Source organism: Gigantopelta aegis, chromosome 10 (genome assembly GCF_016097555.1).
Source record: "Gigantopelta aegis isolate Gae_Host chromosome 10, Gae_host_genome, whole genome shotgun sequence".
NCBI classification, from domain to species: domain Eukaryota; kingdom Metazoa; phylum Mollusca; class Gastropoda; order Neomphalida; family Peltospiridae; genus Gigantopelta; species Gigantopelta aegis.
This window is the reverse complement of record NC_054708.1, coordinates 26,049,904-26,074,590: the sequence shown is the minus strand read 5'-3', so window position 1 is coordinate 26,074,590 and position 24,687 is coordinate 26,049,904. Positions and strand designations below refer to the sequence as shown.

General features: G+C 38.3%; 1 protein-coding gene across 1 annotated transcript in view; it reads right to left on the bottom strand.

Moving 5' to 3' along the window:
• LOC121383560 (limbin-like) overlaps nt 1-24,687 on the bottom strand; it is a 62,562-nt gene that overhangs the window by 16,198 nt on the left and 21,677 nt on the right. Inside the window, exons 13-20 of the mRNA XM_041513648.1 lie at nt 23,905-24,096; nt 20,910-21,117; nt 19,516-19,708; nt 17,121-17,372; nt 16,012-16,137; nt 14,419-14,472; nt 4,994-5,163; nt 1,583-1,670 (exon numbers count right to left, since the gene is read on the bottom strand). Coding sequence (XP_041369582.1) covers nt 1,583-1,670; nt 4,994-5,163; nt 14,419-14,472; nt 16,012-16,137; nt 17,121-17,372; nt 19,516-19,708; nt 20,910-21,117; nt 23,905-24,096 — 1,283 coding nt within the window. The remainder of the gene's footprint in view (nt 1-1,582; nt 1,671-4,993; nt 5,164-14,418; nt 14,473-16,011; nt 16,138-17,120; nt 17,373-19,515; nt 19,709-20,909; nt 21,118-23,904; nt 24,097-24,687) is intronic.

The window sequence follows — 24,687 nt, the reverse complement described above, 5'->3', positions numbered from 1 at the left end:
CATTAAAAAAATAAATTTTACAAGGAACATGGGGTTTTGGACCACAAACCCACACTACACCCCACACTCTGCACACTCACTAGGTTACATTAGAAACAATTTTCTCAACACAGATTAGAGATATGTCTGATGATACAGACATTTATAAACATAAAAGACAAAATCTACAAATTACCTTCAAAGTGAAGTGAAGTGAAGTGAAAGACTTTACGTGCACATTCAGAGCAAGCTGTTGTAGCGTACACCTATACTGGGCACAGGGACCGGCCTTGGCCGGATCTCTCTGTCCAGGAGCCTTCAAAGTACATGTACATGTAGGTTATAATGTAGGGAAAGGTCTTTATAAAGGCTTTGCCTGTTGACCAATCCCATTGTTAACATTAACAGAAATAAATACTGCTTAAACCATGTAGGTTAAAGGTTGGCTGTAAACAGGTCCATTTTTTCAAAAACAAAAAAGTATACCAATTTCTTTAAAAAACCCTCACTATAAGCTTAACACGTACAAGTTGCAGTGTTTTACATGTACACGTTGGTGACTTAGAAACAGACCCTAGTTTTTAAACAAAACGGCATATTTTTCACTATTAGAGCCATTTAGGATCATTAAAATCAAACATTACTTAAATTTTATTGTTTAGATTATCCATTTCCGTACAACCAAAGTGTTTCTGGTCATCCTGGTGTTTCTAATACCACAGAATGCATTTTTCATATTTTTAAAAACACACGTGTGTCTGAGAAGTAATGATTATGGAGTCGCGTTTTATTCTATTTTTAAGGGTATTTCAATGTCACAGACTCTTGTTTCACTCTGTTGCATCCAAATTTGTTATAGGTTTGTAAATTAACCAAACTTAGTGTCCATTTTTATGGGTTGAAACTAAGAGTCTAGGTGAAAAATATGCCTTAGTATTTAAAAAACTAGGGTCTGTCCATTTAATGTGTAAATATATCATATTGTTTTTCCATTTTAACCAATGCACGATAATTGGCTCCATAAATATAGTAAAGGTCAAAGAAGAAGTCTGTGATGGCAGACCCCTCCTCACAAACTGAAACTGAAACCATTTTTTACAGTGCAGTATTAGGCTATTCCATTTAAGTGTCCAGGGAACATGAAGACAAAAGTGTCTGCTAGGTTCATATTCGAATCCCCCATAGTCAAGACCATGTAATGCCAGTGGACGCTTTCTTCTCTCACTTAATTTCTAGACTAACACTTGGTGTCATAATTATCTGGTTGGACAAAAGTGTCTGCTAGGTTCATATTCGAATCCCCCATAGTCAAGACCATGTAATGCCAGTGGACGCTTTCTTCTCTCACTTAATTTCTAGACTAACACTTGGTGTCATAATTATTTGGTTGGACAAAAGTGTCTGCTAGGTACAAATGTACATATTCGAATCCCCACATAGTCCAGACCATGCAATGCTAGTGGACGCTTTCTTCTCTCACTTAATTTCTAAACTAACACTTGGTGTCATAATTATCTGGTTGGACACCTAACAGCTGTAAGTTAAAATGTGCTGGGGTGTCACCAAACAGACATTCCTTTCCTTTTCTGAAAGGTGACCCTACCTGTTCCTGTATCTTCTTGAGTTTGTTCACCTCATACTGACGTCTCATGTCTTCCAGGAACTGGCTCACCTCGCGGTCAGACTGGTTTCTGAAGTAAAAACATACACACTATAGAGTACATCCACATCTAGGTTACACAGGGCTAGCTCTGGGTGAGAAAAACATTTCGCCAAATTGTCTATTAAACTTACTTCAAAAATTGCAGAATTCAAGTTATTTTCCAAAAATTTTCAATTATTACATGAAATTATTTTGCCAAATTAAAATAAAATTCGTCAAACTGCTTTCAAGAGTGCCAGAGCTAGCCTTGGTTACATAATGGCAGCTTCCCACAAAATGTATACATTTGTATTTGTTTTAAAATGTTACAGTCAAACCTTAAATTACATGCCCCTAAACATTTTTTACAACCAAATAATTTCCAACAAATAGTAGAAAAGTAAAGCAATTTTATTGATTTATAGTTTCACAAGAAAGAAAAAGAAAGAAATGTGTTATTTAACGATGCACTCAACACATTGTATTTTCGGTTATATGACGTCAGACATATGGTTAAGGACCACACAGATATAGAGAGAGGAAACCCGCTATCACCACTTCATCGGCTACGCTTTTCAATTAGCAGCAAGGGATCTTTTATATGCACCATCCTACAGACAGGGTAGTACATACCACGTCCTTTGATATACCAGTCGTGGTGCACTGGCTGGAACGAGAAATAGCCCAATGGGCCCACCAATGGTGATCGATCCCACACCGACTGCGCATCGAGCGAGCGCTGTACCACTGGGCTATGTCTCGCCCCTGCCATAGTTTCACAAATAACCAAGCTAGAATCAAACTGCTCCATCTATATCGTATGCTACAATGTGTTACACTTTATAGAATTGATTCAGTTTTATAAATAACCAAGCTAGAATCAAAGCATATTTGAACTGCTCCATCTATATCGTATGCTACAATGTGTTACACTTTATAGAATTGATTCAGTTTCACAAATAACCAAGCTAGAATCAAAGCATATTTGAACTGCTCCATCTATATCGTATGCTACAATGTGTTACACTTTATAGAATTGATTCAGTTTCACAAATAACCAAGCTAGAATCAAAGCATATTTGAACTGCTCCATCTATATCGTATGCTACAATGTGTTACACTTTATAGAATGATTCAGTTTTACAAATAACCAAGCTAGAATCAAAGCATATTTGAACTGCTCCATCTATATCGTATGCTACAATGTGTTACACTTTATAGAATTGATTCAGTTTCACAAATAACCAAGCTAGAATCAAAGCATATTTGAACTGCTCCATCTATATCGTATGCTACAATGTGTTACACTTTATAGAATTGATTCAGTTTCACAAATAACCACGCTAGAATCAAAGCATATTTGAACTGCTCCATCTATATCGTATGCTACAATGTGTTACACTTTATAGAATTGATTCAGTTTCACAAATAACCAAGCTAGAATCAAAGCATATTTGAACTGCTCCATCTATATCGTATGCTACAATGTGTTACACTTTATAGAATTGATTCAGTTTCACAAATAACCACGCTAGAATCAAAGCATATTTTCGAACTGCTCCATCTATATCGTATGCTACAATGTGTTACACTTTATAGAATTGATTCAGTTTCACAAATAACCAAGCTAGAATCAAAGCATATTTGAACTGCTCCATCTATATCGTATGCTACAATGTGTTACACTTTATAGAATTGATTCAGTTTCACAAATAACCAAGCTAGAATCAAAGCATATTTGAACTGCTCCATCTATATCGTATGCTACAATGTGTTACACTTTATAGAATTGATTCAGTTTTACAAATAACCAAGCTAGAATCAAAGCATAAACTGCTCCATCTATATCGTATGCTACAATGTGTTCACTTTATAGAATTGATTCAGTTTTATAAATAACCACGCTAGAATCAAAGCATATTTGAACTGCTCCATCTATATCGTATGCTACAATGTATTACACTTTATAGAACTGATTCATAGTTTCACAAATAACCAAGCTAGAATCAAAGCATATTTGAACTGCTCCATCTATATCGTATGCTACAATGTGTTACACTTTATAGAATTGATTCAGTTTCACAAATAACCAAGCTAGAATCAAAGCATATTTGAACTGCTATCTATATCGTATGCTACAATGTGTTACACTATAGAATTGATTCAGTTTCACAAATAACCACGCTAGAATCAAAGCATATTTTCGAACTGCTCCATCTATATCGTATGCTACAATGTGTTACACTTTATAGAATTGCTAGAATGCATATTTGAACTGAATACAATGTGTTACAAATAGAATTGATTCAGTTTACATAACCAAGCTAGAATCAAAGCATATTTGAATGCTCCATCTATATCGTATGCTACAATGTGTTACACTTTATAGAATTGATTCAGTTTCACAAATAACCAAGCTAGAATCAAAGCATATTTGAACTGCTCCATCTATATCGTATGCTACAATGTGTTACACTTTATAGAATTGATTCAGTTTTACAAATAACCAAGCTAGAATCAAAGCATATTTGAACTGCTCCATCTATATCGTATGCTACAATGTGTTACACTTTATAGAATTGATTCAGTTTCACAAATAATAAATTATCTGCATGGAATCAAAGCATACATAACTGTTCTATCTATATCATGTTATACATCATGTTTTACACAACAGAACTGATTCATAGCTTCACAAATAACCAAGCTGGAATCGGAGCACACCTAAATGTTTCATCTATGTCATATGTTATATATACATCATGTTTTACACAACAGAACTGATTCTTAGTTTCACAAATAACCAAAATGGAATTAAAGCATACCTAAATTGTTCCATCTCTATCAAATGTTACAATGTTTGACACTACAATTGATTCATAATTTCACAAATAACCAAGATCAAATCAGAGCATGTACGTGAACGGTTCCATCTCTATCATATGTTACGATGTTTGACACAACAGTACTGATTCATAGTTTCACAAATAATCAAGCTGGAATCAGAACATACCTCACTGTTCCATCTATGTCATATGTTATACAATGTTTTACACAACAGAGCATGTACCTGAACTGTTCCATCTCTATCATATGTTACGATGTTTGACACAACAGTACTGATTCATAGTTTCACAAATAATCAAGCTGGAATCAGAGCATACCTCACTGTTCCATCTATGTCATATGTTATACAATGTTTTACACAACAGAGCATGTACCTGAACTGTTCCATCTCTATCATATGTTACGATGTTTGACACAACAGTACTGATTCATAGTTTCACAAATAATCAAGCTGGAATCAGAGCATACCTCACTGTTCCATCTATGTCATATGTTATACAATGTTTTACACAACAGAGCATGTACCTGAACTGTTCCATCTCTATCATATGTTTATGCATGAGCATGGTCTTCCTGATCTTGGCGGCTGTCTTGTTGGTGCTGGCTCCGATGACTTCCTGCATCTCACGCTCCTGTTTGGTAATCAGAGACACCTCACGCTGCTTCAACCTGTCGGCCAGTTTCTGACGCATAATCTGAAAATAAAAGGTAAAAGTCAGTAAGTTTTTAACACAATAATAATACACAGTTTTAAAACAAATTTCGGATACTGTAAAGCACATTATTACTGAGACTTGTTGTTGGTTGGAGGTTTTCTTTTGTGTGAATACACACCTCAGTGTATGTTTGTGATGTTTAAAGTCCGTACCACAATTTAATTAAAATAAAAAATTTGGTCCATAATTTCAGTTTGGTTTGATGTAAGAAGAAAAGTAAAACTGTTCTGAAAATAACAAAAGATACTATTTTTGTGTATAATTTATAAATCAGTCAGCTCAGAAATAAATAACTTGTAGTAAATTTCATGGTATGAAAAAAAAGGCGTTCCCTGTGGGACGGACTATAATTTTTAAATTTCATGAACAACCAATGGAATCTGAAATGTAGATCTACAATAATCATAAATATATTTTGAAGCTTGAGGATTGGTGTAAATTAATGCAAAATGTTTATGAATGCATTTTCCTTTCAGCATACATACATGTAAGCATCAAAATAACAATAGTGCCTGGTAACTCACAGAGAGGTTATCATTAATTACGGATATGGTAACCTATAGGTTACGACACATTTATCGAGTTTACAATTCCCATTATCATTTCTTTACAAACACGCAGATACTTTGTAATTTATTCATATCAATATTCTCATTGTAATCTTACTTGTGTGTGTGATTTATATTTACACAACACACAAATCATCAAAATGTAAGTGATGGTGTTCTTGTTCATAAATATTTGTGGAGAACGAAATATCATTCTTGACTTTCTTGACATGTGGTAACCTCCTGGTAAACTGAATGATCGTTCTTGACTTTCTTGACATGTAGTAACCTCCTGGTAAACTGAATGATCGTTCTTGACTTTCTTGACATGTGGTAACCTCCTGGTAAACTGAATGATCGTTCTTGACTTTCTTGACATGTGGTAACCTCCTGGTAAACTGAATGATCGTTCTTGACTTTCTTGACATGTGGTAACCTCCTAGTAAACTGAATGATCGTTCTTGACTTTCTTGACATGTAGTAACCTCCTAGTAAACTGAATGATCGTTCTCGACTTTCTTGACATGTGGTAACCTCCTGGTAAACTGAATGATCGTTCTTGACTTTCTTGACATGTGGTAACCTCCTGGTAAACTGAATGATCGTTCTTGACTTTCTTGACATGTAGTAACCTCCTGGTAAACTGAATGATCGTTCTTGACTTTCTTGACATGTAGTAACCTCCTGGTAAACTGAATGATCGTTCTTGGCTTTCTTGACATGTAGTAACCTCCTGGTAAACTGAATGATCGTTCTTGACTTTCTTGACATGTGGTAACCTCCTGGTAAACTGAATGATCGTTCTTGACTTTCTTGACATGTGGTAACCTCCTGGTAAACTGAATGATCGTTCTTGACTTTCTTGACATGTAGTAACCTCCTGGTAAACTGAATGATCATTCTTGACATGTGGTAACCTCCTGGTAAACTGAATGATCGTTCTTGACTTTCTTGACATGTGGTAACCTCCTGGTAAACTGAATGATCGTTCTTGACTTTCTTGACATGTAGTAACCTCCTGGTAAACTGAATGATCGTTCTTGACTTTCTTGACATGTAGTAACCTCCTGGTAAACTGAATGATCGTTCTTGGCTTTCTTGACATGTAGTAACCTCCTGGTAAACTGAATGATCGTTCTTGACTTTCTTGACATGTGGTAACCTCCTGGTAAACTGAATGACCGTTCTTGACTTTCTTGACATGTGGTAACCTCCTGGTAAACTGAATGACCGTTCTTGACTTTCTTGACATGTGGTAACCTCCTGGTAACCTGAACGACAGCTCTCGGCTTATTTCGATGCCTGTTTCCAACAGTCTTAAATAATATTAAGCAGTGTAAAAGTATTTATGGATTTTCTTTAATTCACCTACACAGTCAGACAGACATATAAATGGATTGATTGACAGGCAGACAGACAGGCCTTTTTTCCTGCTCATAGCCAAATTAGCTTAGCAACAACAAAAAGTCTTTCCAGTGTGAGCCTTTGAAGCCTGTACAACACTATGCATGCCCAGGTTCTTATCCTCACTTCCTCCTTATTTTAGAATGGGTAGGCAGGCACAGATCCAGAATAGTTTGCAGGGGGAAGTCTTATATGCAACATATTAAATGAAAAATATTTAAGAGTGCCTATTCATTCATTAAAATAAGTGAAAAAAATGTTGTCCTGTGTGGGGGATCTGCATCTGACAGGGCAGGGGCAGGTCGTAGCTCAGTGGTAAAGCGCTCGCTTGATGCACAGTCGGTCTGGGATCGATCCCCGTCAGTGGGACCATTGGGCTATTTCTCGTCACAGCCAGTGCACCATGACTGGTATATCAAAGGTCATGGTATGTGCTATCCTGTCTGTGGGATGGTGCATATAAAAGATCCCTTGCTGCTAATCAGAAAGAGTAGCCCATGAAGTGGCGACAGCGGGTTTCCTGTCTCAAAATCTGTGTGATCCGTAACCATATGTCTGACGCCATATAACCGTAATTAAAATGTGTTGAGTGCATCGTTAAATAAAACATTTCTTTCTTTCTTTCTTTCTAACAGGGCACTGTAGATTCAACTTCTGATTCCTATCCTGATATTTATTTCATGATATTTTTAAATTACATTTTTACTATTTTAATGCAAAAAAGTTCAATCTTGCTTTGACAATATAAAAGCAAATTTAGGCAACAAAATGGCTTCAAATACTCATTGTGGATAACTGGTGAAAGCTAGAGGACCTTACATGTACATTTTATTTACTGGCATAAACACAGGAATAAATAAATGCAGAATTGTGACCCAGCACAGGATCTTGGTAAGGGTAATCAGCAAAAGACATGGCATTACCGAATATTAATACATAATGTGTCATACTTGTAGAAAATACCTGTATTTTAAACAGAATATAATACAAAAAAATATATATAACCTCAAACCACCAGAAGTAGTGAGCATCTGCTCAATAATTAATTAATGATGTTGGTTAATAATGTAATGGAACCTTCTGCATAATTCTCACTGGTCATAAAATATATCAGTATTAATGTGTGGTGATACTGTGTGACATGCCAACATATACCCAGGTGACTGGCTTTGGTGGCCTAGTGGTGGGGATGGGGCATAGCCCAGTGGTAAAGTCTGATGGGCAGTCGGTCTAAGATCGATCCCTGTCAGAGGGCCCATTGGGCAATTTCTCGTTCCAGCCAGTGCACCATGACTGGTATATCAAAGGTTGTGGTATGTGCTATTCTGTCTGTGGGATGGTGCATATATAAAGATCATATGCTACTAATGGAAAAATGTAGCAGGTTTCTTCTCTAAAACTATATGTCAGAATTAACAAATGTTTGACATCAAATAGCTGATGCTTAATAAATCAGTGTGCTTGAGTGGTGTTGTTAAACAAGACAAACTGTAACTTCACTACTGACATGTTAACATCTGCCCATATGACTGGTGTTGTCGTTAAACAAGACAAACTGTAACTTCACTACTGACATGTTAACATCTGCCCATATGACTGGTGTTGTCGTTAAACAAGACAAACTGTAACTTCACTACTGACATGTTAACATCTGCCCATATGACTGGTGTTGTCGTTAAACAAGACAAACTGTAACTTCACTACTGACATGTTAACATCTGCCCATATGACTGGTGTTGTCGTTAAACAAGACAAACTGTAACTTCACTACTGACATGTTAACATCTGCCCATATGTGTTAAACAAGATAAACTGTAACTTCACTACTGACATGTTAACATCTGCCCATATGACTGGTGTTGTCGTTAAACAAGACAAACTGTAACTTCACTACTATGTTAACATCTGCCCATATGACTGGTGTTGTCGTTAAACAAGACAAACTGTAACTTCACTACTGACATGTTAACATCTGCCCATATGACTGGTGTTGTCGTTAAACAAGACAAACTGTAACTTCACTACTGACATGTTAACATCTGCCCATATGACTGGTGTTGTCGTTAAACAAGACAAACTGTAACTTCACTACTGACATGTTAACATCTGCCCATATGACTGGTGTTGTCGTTAAACAAGACAAACTGTAACTTCACTACTGACATGTTAACATCTGCCCATATGACTGGTGTTGTCGTTAAACAAGACAAACTGTAACTTCACTACTGACATGTTAACATCTGCCCATATGACTGGTGTTGTCGTTAAACAAGATAAACTGTAACTTCACTACTGACATGTTAACATCTGCCCATATGACTGGTGTTGTCGTTAAACAAGACAAACTGTAACTTCACTACTGACATGTTAACATCTGCCCATATGACTGGTGTTGTCGTTAAACAAGACAAACTGTAACTTCACTACTGACATGTTAACATCTGCCCATATGACTGGTGTTGTCGTTAAACAAGACAAACTGTAACTTCACTACTGACATGTTAACATCTGCCCATATGACTGGTGTTGTCGTTAAACAAGACAAACTGTAACTTCACTACTGACATGTTAACATCTGCCCATATGACTGGTGTTGTCGTTAAACAAGACAAACTGTAACTTCACTACTGACATGTTAACATCTGCCCATATGACTGGTGTTGTCGTTAAACAAGACAAACTGTAACTTCACTACTGACATGTTAACATCTGCCCATATGACTGGTGTTGTCGTTAAACAAGATAAACTGTAACTTCACTACTGACATGTTAACATCTGCCCATATGACTGGTGTTGTCGTTAAACAAGACAAACTGTAACTTCACTACTGACATGTTAACATCTGCCCATATGACTGGTGTTGTCGTTAAACAAGACAAACTGTAACTTCACTACTGACATGTTAACATCTGCCCATATGACTGGTGTTGTCGTTAAACAAGACAAACTGTAACTTCACTACTGACATGTTAACATCTGCCCATATGACTGGTGTTGTCGTTAAACAAGATAAACTGTAACTTCACTACTGACATGTTAACATCTGCCCATATGACTGGTGTTGTCGTTAAACAAGACAAACTGTAACTTCACTACTGACATGCTAACATCTGCCCATATGACTGGTGTTGTCGTTAAACAAGACAAACTGTAACTTCACTACTGACATGTTAACATCTGCCCATATGACTGGTGTTGTCATTAAACGACACAAACTGTAACTTCACTACTGACATGTTAACATCTGCCCATATGACTGGTGTTGTCGTTAAACAAAACAAACTGTAACTTCACTACTGACATGTTAACATCTGCCCATATGACTGGTGTTGTAGTTAAACAAAACAAACTGTAACTTCACTACTGACATGTTAACATCTGCCCATATGACTGGTGTTGTCGTTAAACAAAACAAACTGTAACTTCACTACTGACATGTTAACATCTGCCCATATGACTGGTGTTGTCGTTAAACAAGACAAACTGTAACTTCACTACTGACATGTTAACATCTGCCCATATGACTGGTGTTGTAGTTAAACAAAACAAACTGTAACTTCACTACTGACATGTTAACATCTGCCCATATGACTGGTGTTGTCGTTAAACAAAACAAACTGTAACTTCACTACTGACATGTTAACATCTGCCCATATGACTGGTGTTGTCGTTAAACAAAACAAACTGTAACTTCACTACTGACATGTTAACATCTGCCCATATGACTGGTGTTGTCGTTAAACAAAACAAACTGTAACTTCACTACTGACATGTTAACATCTGCCCATATGACTGGTGTTGTAGTTAAACAAAACAAACTGTAACTTCACTACTGACATGTTAACATCTGCCCATATGACTGGTGTTGTCGTTAAACAAAACAAACTGTAACTTCACTACTGACATGTTAACATCTGCCCATATGACTGGTGTTGTTGTTAAACAAGACAAACTGTAACTTCACTACTGACATGTTAACATCTGCCCATATGACTGGTGTTGTAGTTAAACAAAACAAACTGTAACTTCACTACTGACATGTTAACATCTGCCCATATGACTGGTGTTGTAGTTAAACAAAACAAACTGTAACTTCACTACTGACATGTTAACATCTGCCCATATGACTGGCATTGATGGTTTATTGGTGAATCCAACTGGTTTGTGTGTGGGACATACCCTCATTTTTCAGGCACAGTTTTGACTATTAGAGTCGTTTTTTGATAACTGAAATCATAATTTACTGAAGTTTTATTGTTTAGATTATCCATTTCCGTATATTCGAAGTGGTTTTGGTCATCCTGGTGTTTTTAATATCACAAAATGCATTTCTCATATTTTTTAAAAACGCACGTGCGTCTGAGAAGTGACAGTTATGGATTCGAGTTTTAGTCTATTTTTAGAGGGTATTTCACCATTTCAAAGTCACAGACTCATGTTTCACTCAATTGTAACTTTGTCCAAATGTGATACAGGTTTGTAGACTAACTAAACTTAGTGTTAATTTTCATGGGCTGAAACTAGGGTCTGTCCCTTTAATTGGTTTATATCTCAGTACTTGTTAACATTCCCACCCACGGTAAGTTTAATGGCTTATGGGTGCAGTCTTTGTGTACTTCACAGCACCCACCTGGCATCCTCATCCTCTGCTACTAATAAAGCTGGTCTGACTCACTGCAATACATAATGACTGCCGGTAGTAGGGGAGTATAATAGGTGGTTACAAGTGCCTCTTAACAATGCCAGAAGAAACTACTAAACACTCCCCGAAGTGGTCAGACTAATTAAGCCCACAGCTAAAGCTGATGGGAAATGACAGGTGTTGACATGGATAGCTACAAGAGAGAAGCACTCTAGATGTAGATGAGGAAGAAATGAGATGAAGTTCAATGGAGAGAAAGGAAAGTGGGCACTTGAATAAATTTTAATGGCTTAATGGATAAACATGTACAATCTACAAAACAGCAGCTGTTCTCTCACTAACCATTAACAACTAACCACTAACCCACTGTCCTGAAAGACAGACAAGATAGCTGAGGTGTGTGCAAGCATGAGATCTTACAAGCACATGTGCAGGAAATTATGCAGGGGAGGGGGTCTATAGACTGTGGCAAGCAACATTTATATGGGGGTTTGAATCATGCTGCAGTGTAACAGATACATTGAAAAAGAAAATGTGCCCCAAACACCAGTCACTAGATACAAACATTTCTCAACTACAAATATAAGCAGACAACAATACAAGCGAACACTGAATCAAACGACATGTACAAATAGCCATGCACATCAAACGCTGTGTGAACCTGGTCTATACTATCCAATTCTTGTTTCTGGGCATTAACAAATGAGGCCTCTTTTAATGCTTTGCGTTCTGAAAGACGGATCTCCATTGACTGAAATGAATTTGGCATAACATGCTACAGCTGTATAATTGTATGAGAATAATATGAATGAATGAATGTTTAACGACACCCCAGCACGAAAAAATACATCGCCTATTGGGTGTCGTATGGGAATAACAATGATTTTGTTATATATGAAAAATTTGTAAAATTTTCCTAATCTCATGCATTAACTGCACTGGAAATAAAATCTAAAACGAAACCTGCAAAAAATTTAACATTAGAAATAAATACATGTAGTAAATCTGTCACGATTACTGTTTATTACCTATATGGGATAATATTTCTGGAGTAAAATGCTTTTTCGATAATTACACAGTGTGCTGATTGCTTCACCAGTCACAGATTACTTAGCTTAAAATCAATGACTTTTGCTCTCTGTCTTAGGAACTTCATTTTCATTCATTTAACACTTCAATTCCTAAGTAAGCTTTACACAGATTTACAAGACAATGTTTAATGATTTGCTTAATGAATGTGAAATTATAATTTTAAGATGGTTTCATTTGAAACAAAAAGTTCAATGTAAAATGGTATATTTTCATCATATAAAAAATTAATTTACTTCTAATATATTAACGCATGTATTATTTTTATTGTAAGAATAATTATGCAAAAATCAACCACAAAAGAAAAGTCAAATATTATTCCAAGATGTCACCAAGTGTTTCAGCAGTCTCTGTCACTTCTATTATACTGTATTATATATTTTAATGTATATGGTATAAAAACTATGCCCGCAGATATATGTGACGGATGGCTGGTGAAACTGATTTATAGACAGCATAGGGATTTATGCATTTAAAACAAAAAGCTAATTAAAAATGTTAGTGGGTAATAAACAGAGGATAATAAACGAGTTACCAGTTAATTATCAAATTTATGTCCCGAGTGAAATAATTTTCACTTGCCACAAGCTTTAGCGAGTGACAGGTGAAAATTATTTCACGAGGGACATAAATTTGATAATAACTGGTACCGAGTTTGTTATTCTATTTATTACCTCAGCTATTTGGGGTTTTTAAAAAGGCTTTATTTTCGAAATAGCCTACATCGGCTACACGTCCATGTATATAGAAACGACGTAAACTACTTTACTCTTCTGGGTATTTTATTCACGGTTCACAGATAATTTTTGAAACCCAAAGTTCTATATATTCTGTAAAAAAAAAAAAGTCTATAATTAAATGCATTAAACTACCATTTTATTACAAGTTTAAGACTGAAACCAGAAATAGTAACGCAAACGCTTTAAACTATGCGACGTCATTGTGTGTGCTTTGCCAAATCATGATGACGTCACATTTAGTACCGACAAGGTGATTGGTTTGTTGGCGTCAAATTGTCCAATAGTAGTGTACGTTAAACCAATAAATAATAATTTCTCAGCGAGAAATTATGATTTTTATTTTCCCCGTTATGAATGCCTGCTGGGGTAATAAAGAGAATTATCTGTCCTTTATGAATTAATGTTCACGGGCATATATAGGAAGGTGCCAAAAAAGTGCGAGGGAACACACAAAGTGGGGGGGGAGGCATGCCCCCTCGTCCCCCCCCCCCTTCCTATGCCAGTAATGTTGTAAACCCATGCCAGAAATAATCTTCTGAGAGAACACCAGTTTCCAACACAAAGTTTGTTCCTAATATAACAGGAAATAGCAAGGCTTAGAGCTTTTTTATGGATACACTAAATATACATGCAAAAGATAAACTTTTAGAAAAGAAGAAAAGGTATAGACTAAGAACTAGATTATTTCAAAATAACTCATAAATAATAAATGGGAAAGAAGTGAGAATAAATCTGCAAATTAACTCATAGTTAATTACTAAACAATGTCACATTAATAAAGTCCCAAATAACATGACTTGTGAGAGTTACCTGCTCTTGTTTCATTCTCTGTGTCTCCAGATTCTTGTTTAACCGATCTTGTTCCTGAATAAATATCATTATGATAAAGTTAGAAATAGTTTCCTATTTCTGAAATGTCCAGAAGCATATACAAGTAAATTAATTAGTTGAAATGATTCCATGTATTCTAAAGTTAAACAGACATATGAATAAATTAAAAATAATTTTCTAATTCGTAACGAAGTTCCAGAAGCATATTAATTAGTTGAAATGAATAGAATAGATGTTTAATGACACACCAGCGTGAAAAATACATTGGCTATTGGGTGTCAAACTATGGTATCGTTGAAATGATTTAATACATAACAAAATATTAAACACTGGACAAAACAAATTTGCTACTGAGGTGAATCTAATTAAAATTAGCTCCACTGGTTAATTACTATTACCTGTGGATCTAACAGCATCCTGTTGGAGCTCATGTTCAGTTGACCTTTCAATCGACCAATCAAAACCTTTCTTGCAAAATCACGCCAGTGATTTAAAAAGAATTTTGAAACATTCGGGATTATGCCGAGGGTATAAGAAATACGCCAGAAACTAATTTCAATATAAAATTTTATTTAAAATTTGTTTCAAGACGAAAAAAACCCCTGTGATGGTATAGCCATAAAATCTGTTTATACTAGTATGCAATCCAGAGTTTATTACTGCACTTTTCCCCCTGTTTTTTAATGTTGAAATAGACTAACAAGTTCGCCTATTGCATAAATAGTCTCGCCCGATATTTTTAGAATTTGTATGCTCCCGAATAACACTATAAAAGACGAAGGGTAATTGGTCGATATTTAAATTGTTATTTATAGATGGAATGTCACCTGGACATGGGAGTCCACGCAATGCTGTTAGATCTACTGGTAGACCAGTAGAGCTAATTTTAATCAGATTGTATTGAGCTAGAAGTACATGTAGACTAACTTGAGTATTGTGATTTTGAATCTGATAAATACAAATACTCGGTAACCTTAATTCTTTATCTTACTTCCAAAACTGATGGTTGCGTTTAACAATTTAAAGCAATGCTTCTTCTTCAGTTAGATGAAAATGCAAAAGAAATAAACCTTCAATTAACTGATTAAGAAATGATGATTCAAGCAATGAACTAACCATAAAGTTCAATACGAAGTCATTACAAAGCCATTCATATTTATTTTTGAAGGTCTGTTGTTATCCTTCTATTGCACTATGGGATGGGATGTAGCCCAGTGCCTGATGGTGTGGTGTCGGTCTAGGATTGATCCCTGTCAGTAGACCAATTGAGCTATTTCTCATTCCAGCCAGTGCACCATGACTGGTATATCAAAGGCCATGGTACACATGTATGTGCTATCCTGTCTGTGGGATGATGCATATAAAGATTCCTTTCTGCTATTGAAAACATGTAGTGGGTTTCCTCTCTAAGATTTTTGTCAAAATATACATATCAAATGTTTGACATCCAACAGCCGATGGTTACTAAATCAAAGTGCTCTAGTGGTGTCCTTAAACAAAACAAACCTTTTAACTTTGTGTCGCACTGCATGGGATTTTTGTTTTGTTGTTGTAAGGAACCAATGTGCTCACCTCTTTGTGTCTGGCTATAATCTGCTCACACTCCGGTGTCGTGAGTATCCCTCGGTCAGTCAGGTCGTCCATCAGATTGGCCTTCAGGTTATTAATCGCATTCTGTTGTTCTTCTATTTTGGCAAGCTGAAACCAAACCAGAACAAAAACAATTAAAAGTAAAAAACTAAAATCTTTTGTTGGCAGAAATAAAATACATACTGAATCAAACCCAAGGTGATACATTGAAATGAAATAAAATAAATAAAACATTACAATGAACGGAATAGAACAGAAAGAAACATAAAATAAAATAACATTAAAATACAAATAATAAAAAACAAACAATAAGTGGGTCAATCTAATTGTATTTATTTAAGTGTGCTGTATTATAATCAGCTTGCAATAAAATTACCATAGTAGCAAGGTATATTTTATATGAGCTTTCCCACAGACAGGACAGTCCACACTCCAGCCTTTGATATACCAGTCATGGGACTCTCTGTGGGCTGAGGGACAACCCAATGAGTGTGCTGCGGAGATTTGATCCTACAACTCAAACACCTCATGTAGGGAAGTACTCTACCAACTGAGTTAAATCCCATCCCTGAGAGAAGGAGTTGGGAGATAGGGTGAGAAAGAAAGCGAAGAGAAGAGAAAGAACAAATGAAGAGAAGGAAGGAAAGGGAGTATGGAAGCAAATATTTAAACTTTTTTTCACAGCCAAATCAACTATAATTCATGGATGCTTTTGAGTTATATATATCAGTATACATCCAGTCTCTCCTCCTGCTCTCTTCCCCCCCCCCCCCATCCCCGTTCCTATGGCCTGAAATAAAATGAATGTCCTACATGGCCATCACATACCTCTCGTGCCCTCTCCATCTGTAAGGCTGTGATCTTGGCTCCCAGTCTCTCCTCCTGCTCTCCCTTCCTCCCACTCCCCACAGTTCTTACAGCCTGACATAAAACGAATGTCCTACATGGCCATCACATACCTCTCGTGCCCTCTCCATCTGCAAGGCTGTGATCATGGCTCCCAGCCTCTCCTCCTGCTCCCTGTTTCCCTCCACTCCCCCCACTTCCTACGGCCTGAAGTAAAACGAATGTCCTACATGGCCATCACATACCTCTCGTGCCCTCTCCATCTGCAAGGCTGTGATCATGGCTCCCAGTCTCTCCTCCTGCTCTCTCAGAGCCATGGCTCGCTCTTTTATCATCTCCATCTGGATCTGCTCAAGTTCATCGTCAAGGTCAAGCTTCTGACCTTGGAGAATAGCTATCTTCTGCTCAGCTTGCTTCTTTAACAGCATTAGCTGTTTCCGCTGGTTGACATCTTCATCGAGGCTGTCGTCTTTAGCCTGGGAAGATTTGGGACGTTTCTGTATGTTCATTAAAGAAAAAAGTATTTAATTCAGGGAAAAAAATTACTAAAACAACAAGCATTTTGAGGATACTGCTAAAGCAATACATATTCCCTACCGCGCCCAACAAATGTTCATATCTCCTATACCGGGTATTTATTTTATTTAGACATTTAGGAGTTTTTTCAATACTCTTATCATGGCCCTTGCCAGCTGTAGCTTGTGATATGGGCCTCCACAAAGAAAAAGAAGGAAATGTTTTATTTAATGACGCACTCAACACATTTTTTATTTTACGGGTTATATGGCGTCAGACATGTGGTTAACGACCACACAGATATTGAGAGAGGAAACCTGCTGTCACCACTTCTTGGGCTACTCTTTTTGATTGGGATCGATTGCGTATTGAGCGAGCCCTTTACCACTGGGCTACATCCCGCCCTGGCTTCCACGCGTACTTGACACTTACCCTAGATGATAATTATCATTATAGTGAGACTAAGAAGACTTTTTGTTTTCCCTCTGTCTTACAGCCTTATAATTTAACTGGCAGCAAGCACATGGCAAAATGACATAAACAATATAATTAAATGAGAGTGCTCTTCCTTGCACAGGTACTCGATTCCTGTGAACAGACTCGGATTTTGCTAGACTCGGCCAGTGCCTGAGTACTCATGGAGACTCTACGTAGCAGATTTGTATTCAAGACTTTCACAGGTACTCAAGTCCTGTGAATGGACTTGAGTCGCCCAAGCACTCAAGTACTCGTGGAGACTCTACGTAGCAGATTTGTATTCAAGACTTTCACAGGTACTCAAGTCCTGTGAATGGACTTGAGGTACTCAAGCACTCAAGTACTCGTGGAGACTCTACGTAGCAGATTTGTATTCAAGACTTTCACAGGTACTCAAGTCCTGTGAATGGACTTGAGTCGTCCAAGCACTCAAGTACTTGTGGAGACTCTACGTAGCAGATTTGTATTCAAGACTTTCACAGGTACTCAAGTCCTGTGAATGGACTTGAGTCGCCCAAGCACTCAAGTACTCGTGGAGACTCTACGTAGCAGATTTGTATTCAAGACTTTCACAGGTACTCAAGTCCTGTGAATGGACTTGAGGTACTCAAGCACTCAAGTACTCGTGGAGACTCTACGTAGCAGATTTGTATTCAAGACTTTCACAGGTACTCAAGTCCTGTGAATGGACTTGAGTCACCCAAGCACTCAAGTACTCGTGGAGACTCTACGTAGCAGATTTGTATTCAAGACTTTCACAGGTACTCAAGTCCTGTGAATGGACTTGAGGTACTCAAGTCCTGTGAATGGACTTGAGTCGCCCAAGCACTCAAGTACTCGTGGAGACCCTAATCTACCATAGGTATAATTTTATTTAGAGTTTTAGGAGTTTCCTCAATACTTTTACGTTGGTCTCTGCCAGCTGTATCTCATGATATGACCCTAGGTACAATTTTATTTAGACTTTTACAAGTCCTCAAAACTCTTACCTTGGCCTCAGTTATCTGCAGCTCGTGGACTTTCTCAATACATTTACCTTGGCCTCAGCTATCTGCAGCTCATGGAGTTTCTTGATACTCTTACCTTGGCCTCAGCTATCTGCAGCTCGTGGAGTTTCTCAATGCATTTACCTTGGCCTCAGCTATCTGCAGCTCATGGAGTTTCTGGATACTCTTACCTTGGCCTCAGCTATCTGCAGCTCGTGGAGTTTCTGGATACTCTTACCTTGGCCTCAGCTATCTGCAGATCATGGAGTTTCTCAAAACTCTTACCTTGGCCTCAGCTATCTGCAGCTCGTGGAGTTTCTCAAAACTCTTACCTTGACCTCAGCTATCTGCAGCTAGTGGAGTTTCTCAAAACTCTTACCTTGACCTCAGCTATCTGCAGCTCATGGAGTTTCTCAAAACTCTTACCTTGACCTCAGCTATCTGCAGCTAGTGGAGTTTCTCAAAACTCTTACCTTGGCCTCAGCTATCTGCAGCTCGTGGAGTTTCTCAAAACTCTTACCTTGGCCTCAGCTATCTGCAGCTCATGGAGTTTCTCAATACTCTTACCTTGGCCTCAGCTACCTGCAGCTAGTGGAGTTTCTCAATACTCTTACCTTGGCCTCAGCTATCTGCAGCTCATGGAGTTTCTCAATACTCTTACCTTGGCCTCAGCTACCTGCAGCTCGTGGAGCTGCTGAGCCTTCCTCTGACTGAGCCGGTCCTCCAGCATGCGTTTCTGTCTCAGTTTGTTCAGCGTCAGGCTGTTCTCCAGCTTCACCATCTGCAGCTCGTGCTCCTTCAGGATGCGGTTCCGCTCCTCCTCCGAGATCGACACCTGGCTGTTTATCAGCTTGCTGAGGGCAAAAAGAGGAAAAACTATATCAGTGATTTCTAGTTTATGTTCCTCCTTTTATGCACTTAAAGGCACTGATCCTACAAGTAGTTGTGTGGGACAGTCATCCATAAACCAGACTGTCTAGTACAATAATGGAGGACTAAGCATCTCTAAGAACAGGGATGAAAATCACAATCGAGAAAACAAATAAAAAAATAAGAAAGATGGTGATGTCTCTGTAAGAAAGATGGTGATGTGTCAGTAAGAAGGATGATAATGTCCCTGTAAGAAGAATGGTGATGTCTCTGTAAGAAGGATGGTGATGTCTCTGTAAGAAGGATGGTGATGTCCCTGTAAGAAGGATGGTGATGTCTCTGTAAGAAGGATGGTGATGTCTCTGTAAGAAGGATGGTGATGTCCCTGTAAGAAACATGGTGATGTCTCTGTAAGAAGGATGGTGATGTCCCTGTAAGAAGGATGGTGATGTCCCTGTAAGAAACATGGTGATGTCTCTGTAAGAAGGATGGTGATGTCTCTGTAAGAAGGATGGTGATGTCTCTGTAAGAAGGATGGTGATGTCCCTGTAAGAAACATGGTGATGTCTCTGTAAGAAGGATGGTGATGTCCCTGTAAGAAGGATGGTGATGTCCCTGTAAGAAACATGGTGATGTCTCTGTAAGAAGGATGGTGATGTCCCTGTAAGAAGGATGGTGATGTCCCTGTAAGAAGGATGGTGATGTCCCTGTAAGAAGGATGGTGATGTCCCTGTAAGAAGGATGGTGATGTCTCTATAAGAAGGATGGTGATGTCTCTGTAAGGATGATGATGATGTCTCTGTAAAAGGATGGTGATGTCTCTATAAGGAGGATGGTGATGTCTCTGTAAGAAGGATGGTGATGTCTCTATAAGAAGGATGGTGATGTCTCTGTAAGAAGGATGGTGATGTCTCTATAAGAAGGATGGTGATGTCTCTGTAAGGATGATGATGATGTCTCTGTAAAAGGATGGTGATGTCTCTATAAGGAGGATGGTGATGTCTCTGTAAGAAGGATGGTGATGTCTGTGTAAGAAGGATGGTGATGTCTGTGTAAGAAGGATGGCGATGTCTGTGTAAGAAGGATGGCAATGTCTGTGTAAGAAGGATGGTGATGTCTTTGTAAGAAGAATGGTGATGTCCCTGTAAGAAGACTGGTGATGCCAGTAACATGTATGTGACTCACTTGGCCAGCTTGATCTCGTGATCCCGCAGTTCTGCCTGCTCAGTTTTCTCCCGGATTTTCTGCTGCTCCCACTCGAGTTTCTTGCGAGCCAGGTCTTCCTTCAGCTTCCTCGCCTGCTTCTTGCGGCTCTCCTGCTGTATCGCCTCCAGGTCCGACATCTCCTTCTCGTGTTGATGCATCAGCTTATTGACCTGACCCTGGGTCATGCCTGGTTAAATAGACAAAACATGAACTTATTGACCTGACTCTGGGTCATGCCTGGTTAAATAGACAAAACATCAGCTTATTGACCTGACCCTGGGTCATGCCTGGTTAAATAGACAAAACATGAACTTATTGACCTGACCCTGGGTTATGCCTGGTCAAATAGACAAAACATCAGTTTACTAACCTGGTTCTGGGTCATGCCTGGTTAAATAGACAAAACATGAACTTATTGACCTGACCCTGGGTCATGCCTGGTTAAATAGACAAAACATGAACTTATTGACCTGACCCTGGGTTATGCCTGGTCAAATAGACAAAACATCAGTTTACTAACCTGACTCTGGGTTATGCCTGGTTAAACAAAAAACATCAGTTTACTAACCTGACCCTGGGTCATGCCTGGTTAAACAGACAAAACATCAGCTTACTGACCTGACCCTGGGTCATGCCTGGTTAAATAGCCAAAACATCAGCTTACTGACCTGACACTGGGTCATGCCTGGTTAAATAGACAAAACATCAGCTTACTGACCTGACCCTGGGTCATGGCTGGTTAAATAGACAAAACATCAGGTTACTAACCTGGTTCTGGGTCATGCCTGGTTAAATAGACAAAACATCAGCTTACTAACCGGGTTATGGGTTATGCCTGGTTAAATAGACAAAACATCAGCTTACTGACCTGACCCTGGGTCATACCTAGTTAAATAGACAAAACATAAGCTTACTGACCTGACCCTGGGTCATGCCTGGTTAAATAGACAAAACATCAGCTTACTGACCTGACCCTGGGTCATGCCTGGTTAAATAGACAAAACATAAGCTTACTGACCTGACCCTGGGTCATGCCTGGTTAAATAGACAAAACATCAGCTTACTGACCTGACCCTGGGTCATGCCTAGTTAAATAGACAAAACATCAGTTTACTGACCTGGTTCTGGGTCATGTCTGGTTAAATGGAAAGGAATGAACACAAAATAAACATTGGTTGTTGGGTATCAGACAAAGGTTGGAAGGATGGAAGGAATGCTTTATTTAATGATGCATTCAACACATTTTAACTACAGCTATATGGCGTCGGATATACGGTTAAGGACCATACAGGGATCTTTTGTATGCAACATCCTATAGATAAAATAAAACATACCACAGCCTTTGTTACACCAGTTGTGGAGCACTGGATGGAACGAAGAAATAGCCCAATGGGCCCACAAATGGGTATCGATCCTAGACCGAATATGCATCAGGCAATCACTTTACCACTAGGTTATGTTCCGCCCCAAAACAAAATACAAGTTTACAAACCTGGTTCTGGATCATGCCTTGTTAAACAGATTTACTTACCTGGAAATACACTGCACCACAAAAGAAAGACAAATATTAATTTAATTCTCTTAGTCCAGCTAATTTTTTGGTCTATTACAACTATCAAATTATTTTTATCATTAAAACATTTTTAAAAAACCCCAAAATCCATGTCTTCTTTTCTGTTGTTCAGTATAAACATAAAACAAATAGTACAGTGCACAGTAATGTGACAGCTATAGTCCAGCTATGGTACAGCTATGGTCCAGCTATGGTCCAGCTACGGTCCAGCTACAGTAAAGCTACAGTCCAGATATAGTCCAGGTACAGCTACGGTCCAGCTATAGTACAGCTATAGTCCAGCTATAGTCCAGCTATAGTCCAGCTATAGTCCAACTATAGTACAGCTATAGTACAGCTACAGTACAGCTATAGTCCAGCTATAGTCCAGCTATAGTCCAACTATAGTACAGCTATAGTACAGCTATAGTCCAGCTACAGTCCAGCTATAGTCCAACTATAGTACAGCTATAGTACAGCTACAGTACAGCTATAGTCCAGCTATAGTCCAGCTATAGTACAGCTACGGTCCAGCTATAGTACAGCTATAGTCCAGCTATAGTCCAGCTATAGTCCAGCTATAGTACAGCTATAGTCCAGCTATAGTACAGCTATAGTCCAGCTATAGTCCAGCTATAGTACAGCTATAGTCCAGCTATAGTACAGCTACGGTCCAGCTACAGTAAAGCTATAGTCCAGCTACAGTACAGCTACAGTCCAGCTATAGTACAGCTACAGTCCAGCTATAGTCCAGCTATAGTCCAGCTATAGTCCAGCTATAGCACAGCTATAGTCCAGCTATAGTACAGCTATAGTACAGCTATAATAATCTAGCTATAGTCCAGCTATAGTCCAGCTATAGCACAGCTATAGTCCAGCTATAGTCCAGCTATAGCACAGCTATAGTCCAGCTATAGTACAGCTATAGTACAGCTATAATAGTCTAGCTATAGTCCAGCTATAGTACAGCTATAGTCCAGCTATAGTAGTCCAGCTATAGTCCAGCTATAGTAGTCGAGCTATAGTCGAGCTATAGTCCAGCTATAGTAGTCCAGCTATAGTAGTCCAACTATAGTCCAGCTATAGTACAGCTATAGTAGTTCAGCTATAATAGTCTAGCTATAGTCCAGCTATAGTCCAGCTATAGTACAGCTATAGTCCAGCTATAGTAGTCCAGCTATAGTCCAGCTATAGTCCAGCTATAGTAGTCCAGCTATAGTCCAGCTATAGTAGTCCAACTATAGTCCAGCTATAGTACAGCTATAGTAGTTCAGCTATAGTACAGCTATAGTAGTCCAGCTATAGTACAGCTATAGTAGTTCAGCTATAGTAAAGCTATAGTAGTCCAGCTATAGTCCAGCTATAACACAGCTATAGTACAGCTATAGTACAGCTATAGTACAGCTATAGTACAGCTAATACCTTCTTCTTGGAGTTTCTGCAGCAGATTGTCCTCGATTACTTTGAGCTCATTCTTGGCATTCTCGTTGACTTTGTCGCGAACCTTAGCGAGCTCCTGTGCATGTTCTGCATCTATCTCGTTCTCTAGCCCACTGAGCTCACTGCGATGTTGGGACTTCAGTTGAAGTAAGCCCTGTACGTATGACTCTGGGTCTGGAATATTAAACGGAAGAAAGGAATGTTTTTATTCAACAACTCTCAACATGTTTTAATTATGATAATATGGTGTCGGACATACAATGTATGGTTAAAGATGACACAGAGACATATAATGAGAGGAAACCTGCCACCGCCGCACAATAGGCTACTCTTTCCGATTAGCAGCAAGGGATCTTTTATATGCAGCATCCCAAAGACAGGATAGTACATACCACAGCCTTTGTTACACTAGTTGTGGAGCACTGGATGGAATGAGAAATAACCGAATAGGCCCACCGACGGGGATCGATCCTAGACTGACCACGCATCAGGCTAGCACTTTACCACTGGGCTACATCCCATACCCTGAAATATTAAGAGTCTGTAGTAACTGAATAGCATCTGTAAATTGTCTGAAATACTAAATAGTATATTTTTATAAATCAAATACATAATAGTATACTTATAACTTGCTTATATACTTGCTGCTAATGGAAACATGTAACAGGTTTCCTCTGAAGACTACATAGTCTTCATGTCACAATTACAAAAGCCGATGATTAATAAATCTAGTGGTGTTGATAAACAAAACAGACTTTTAACTGA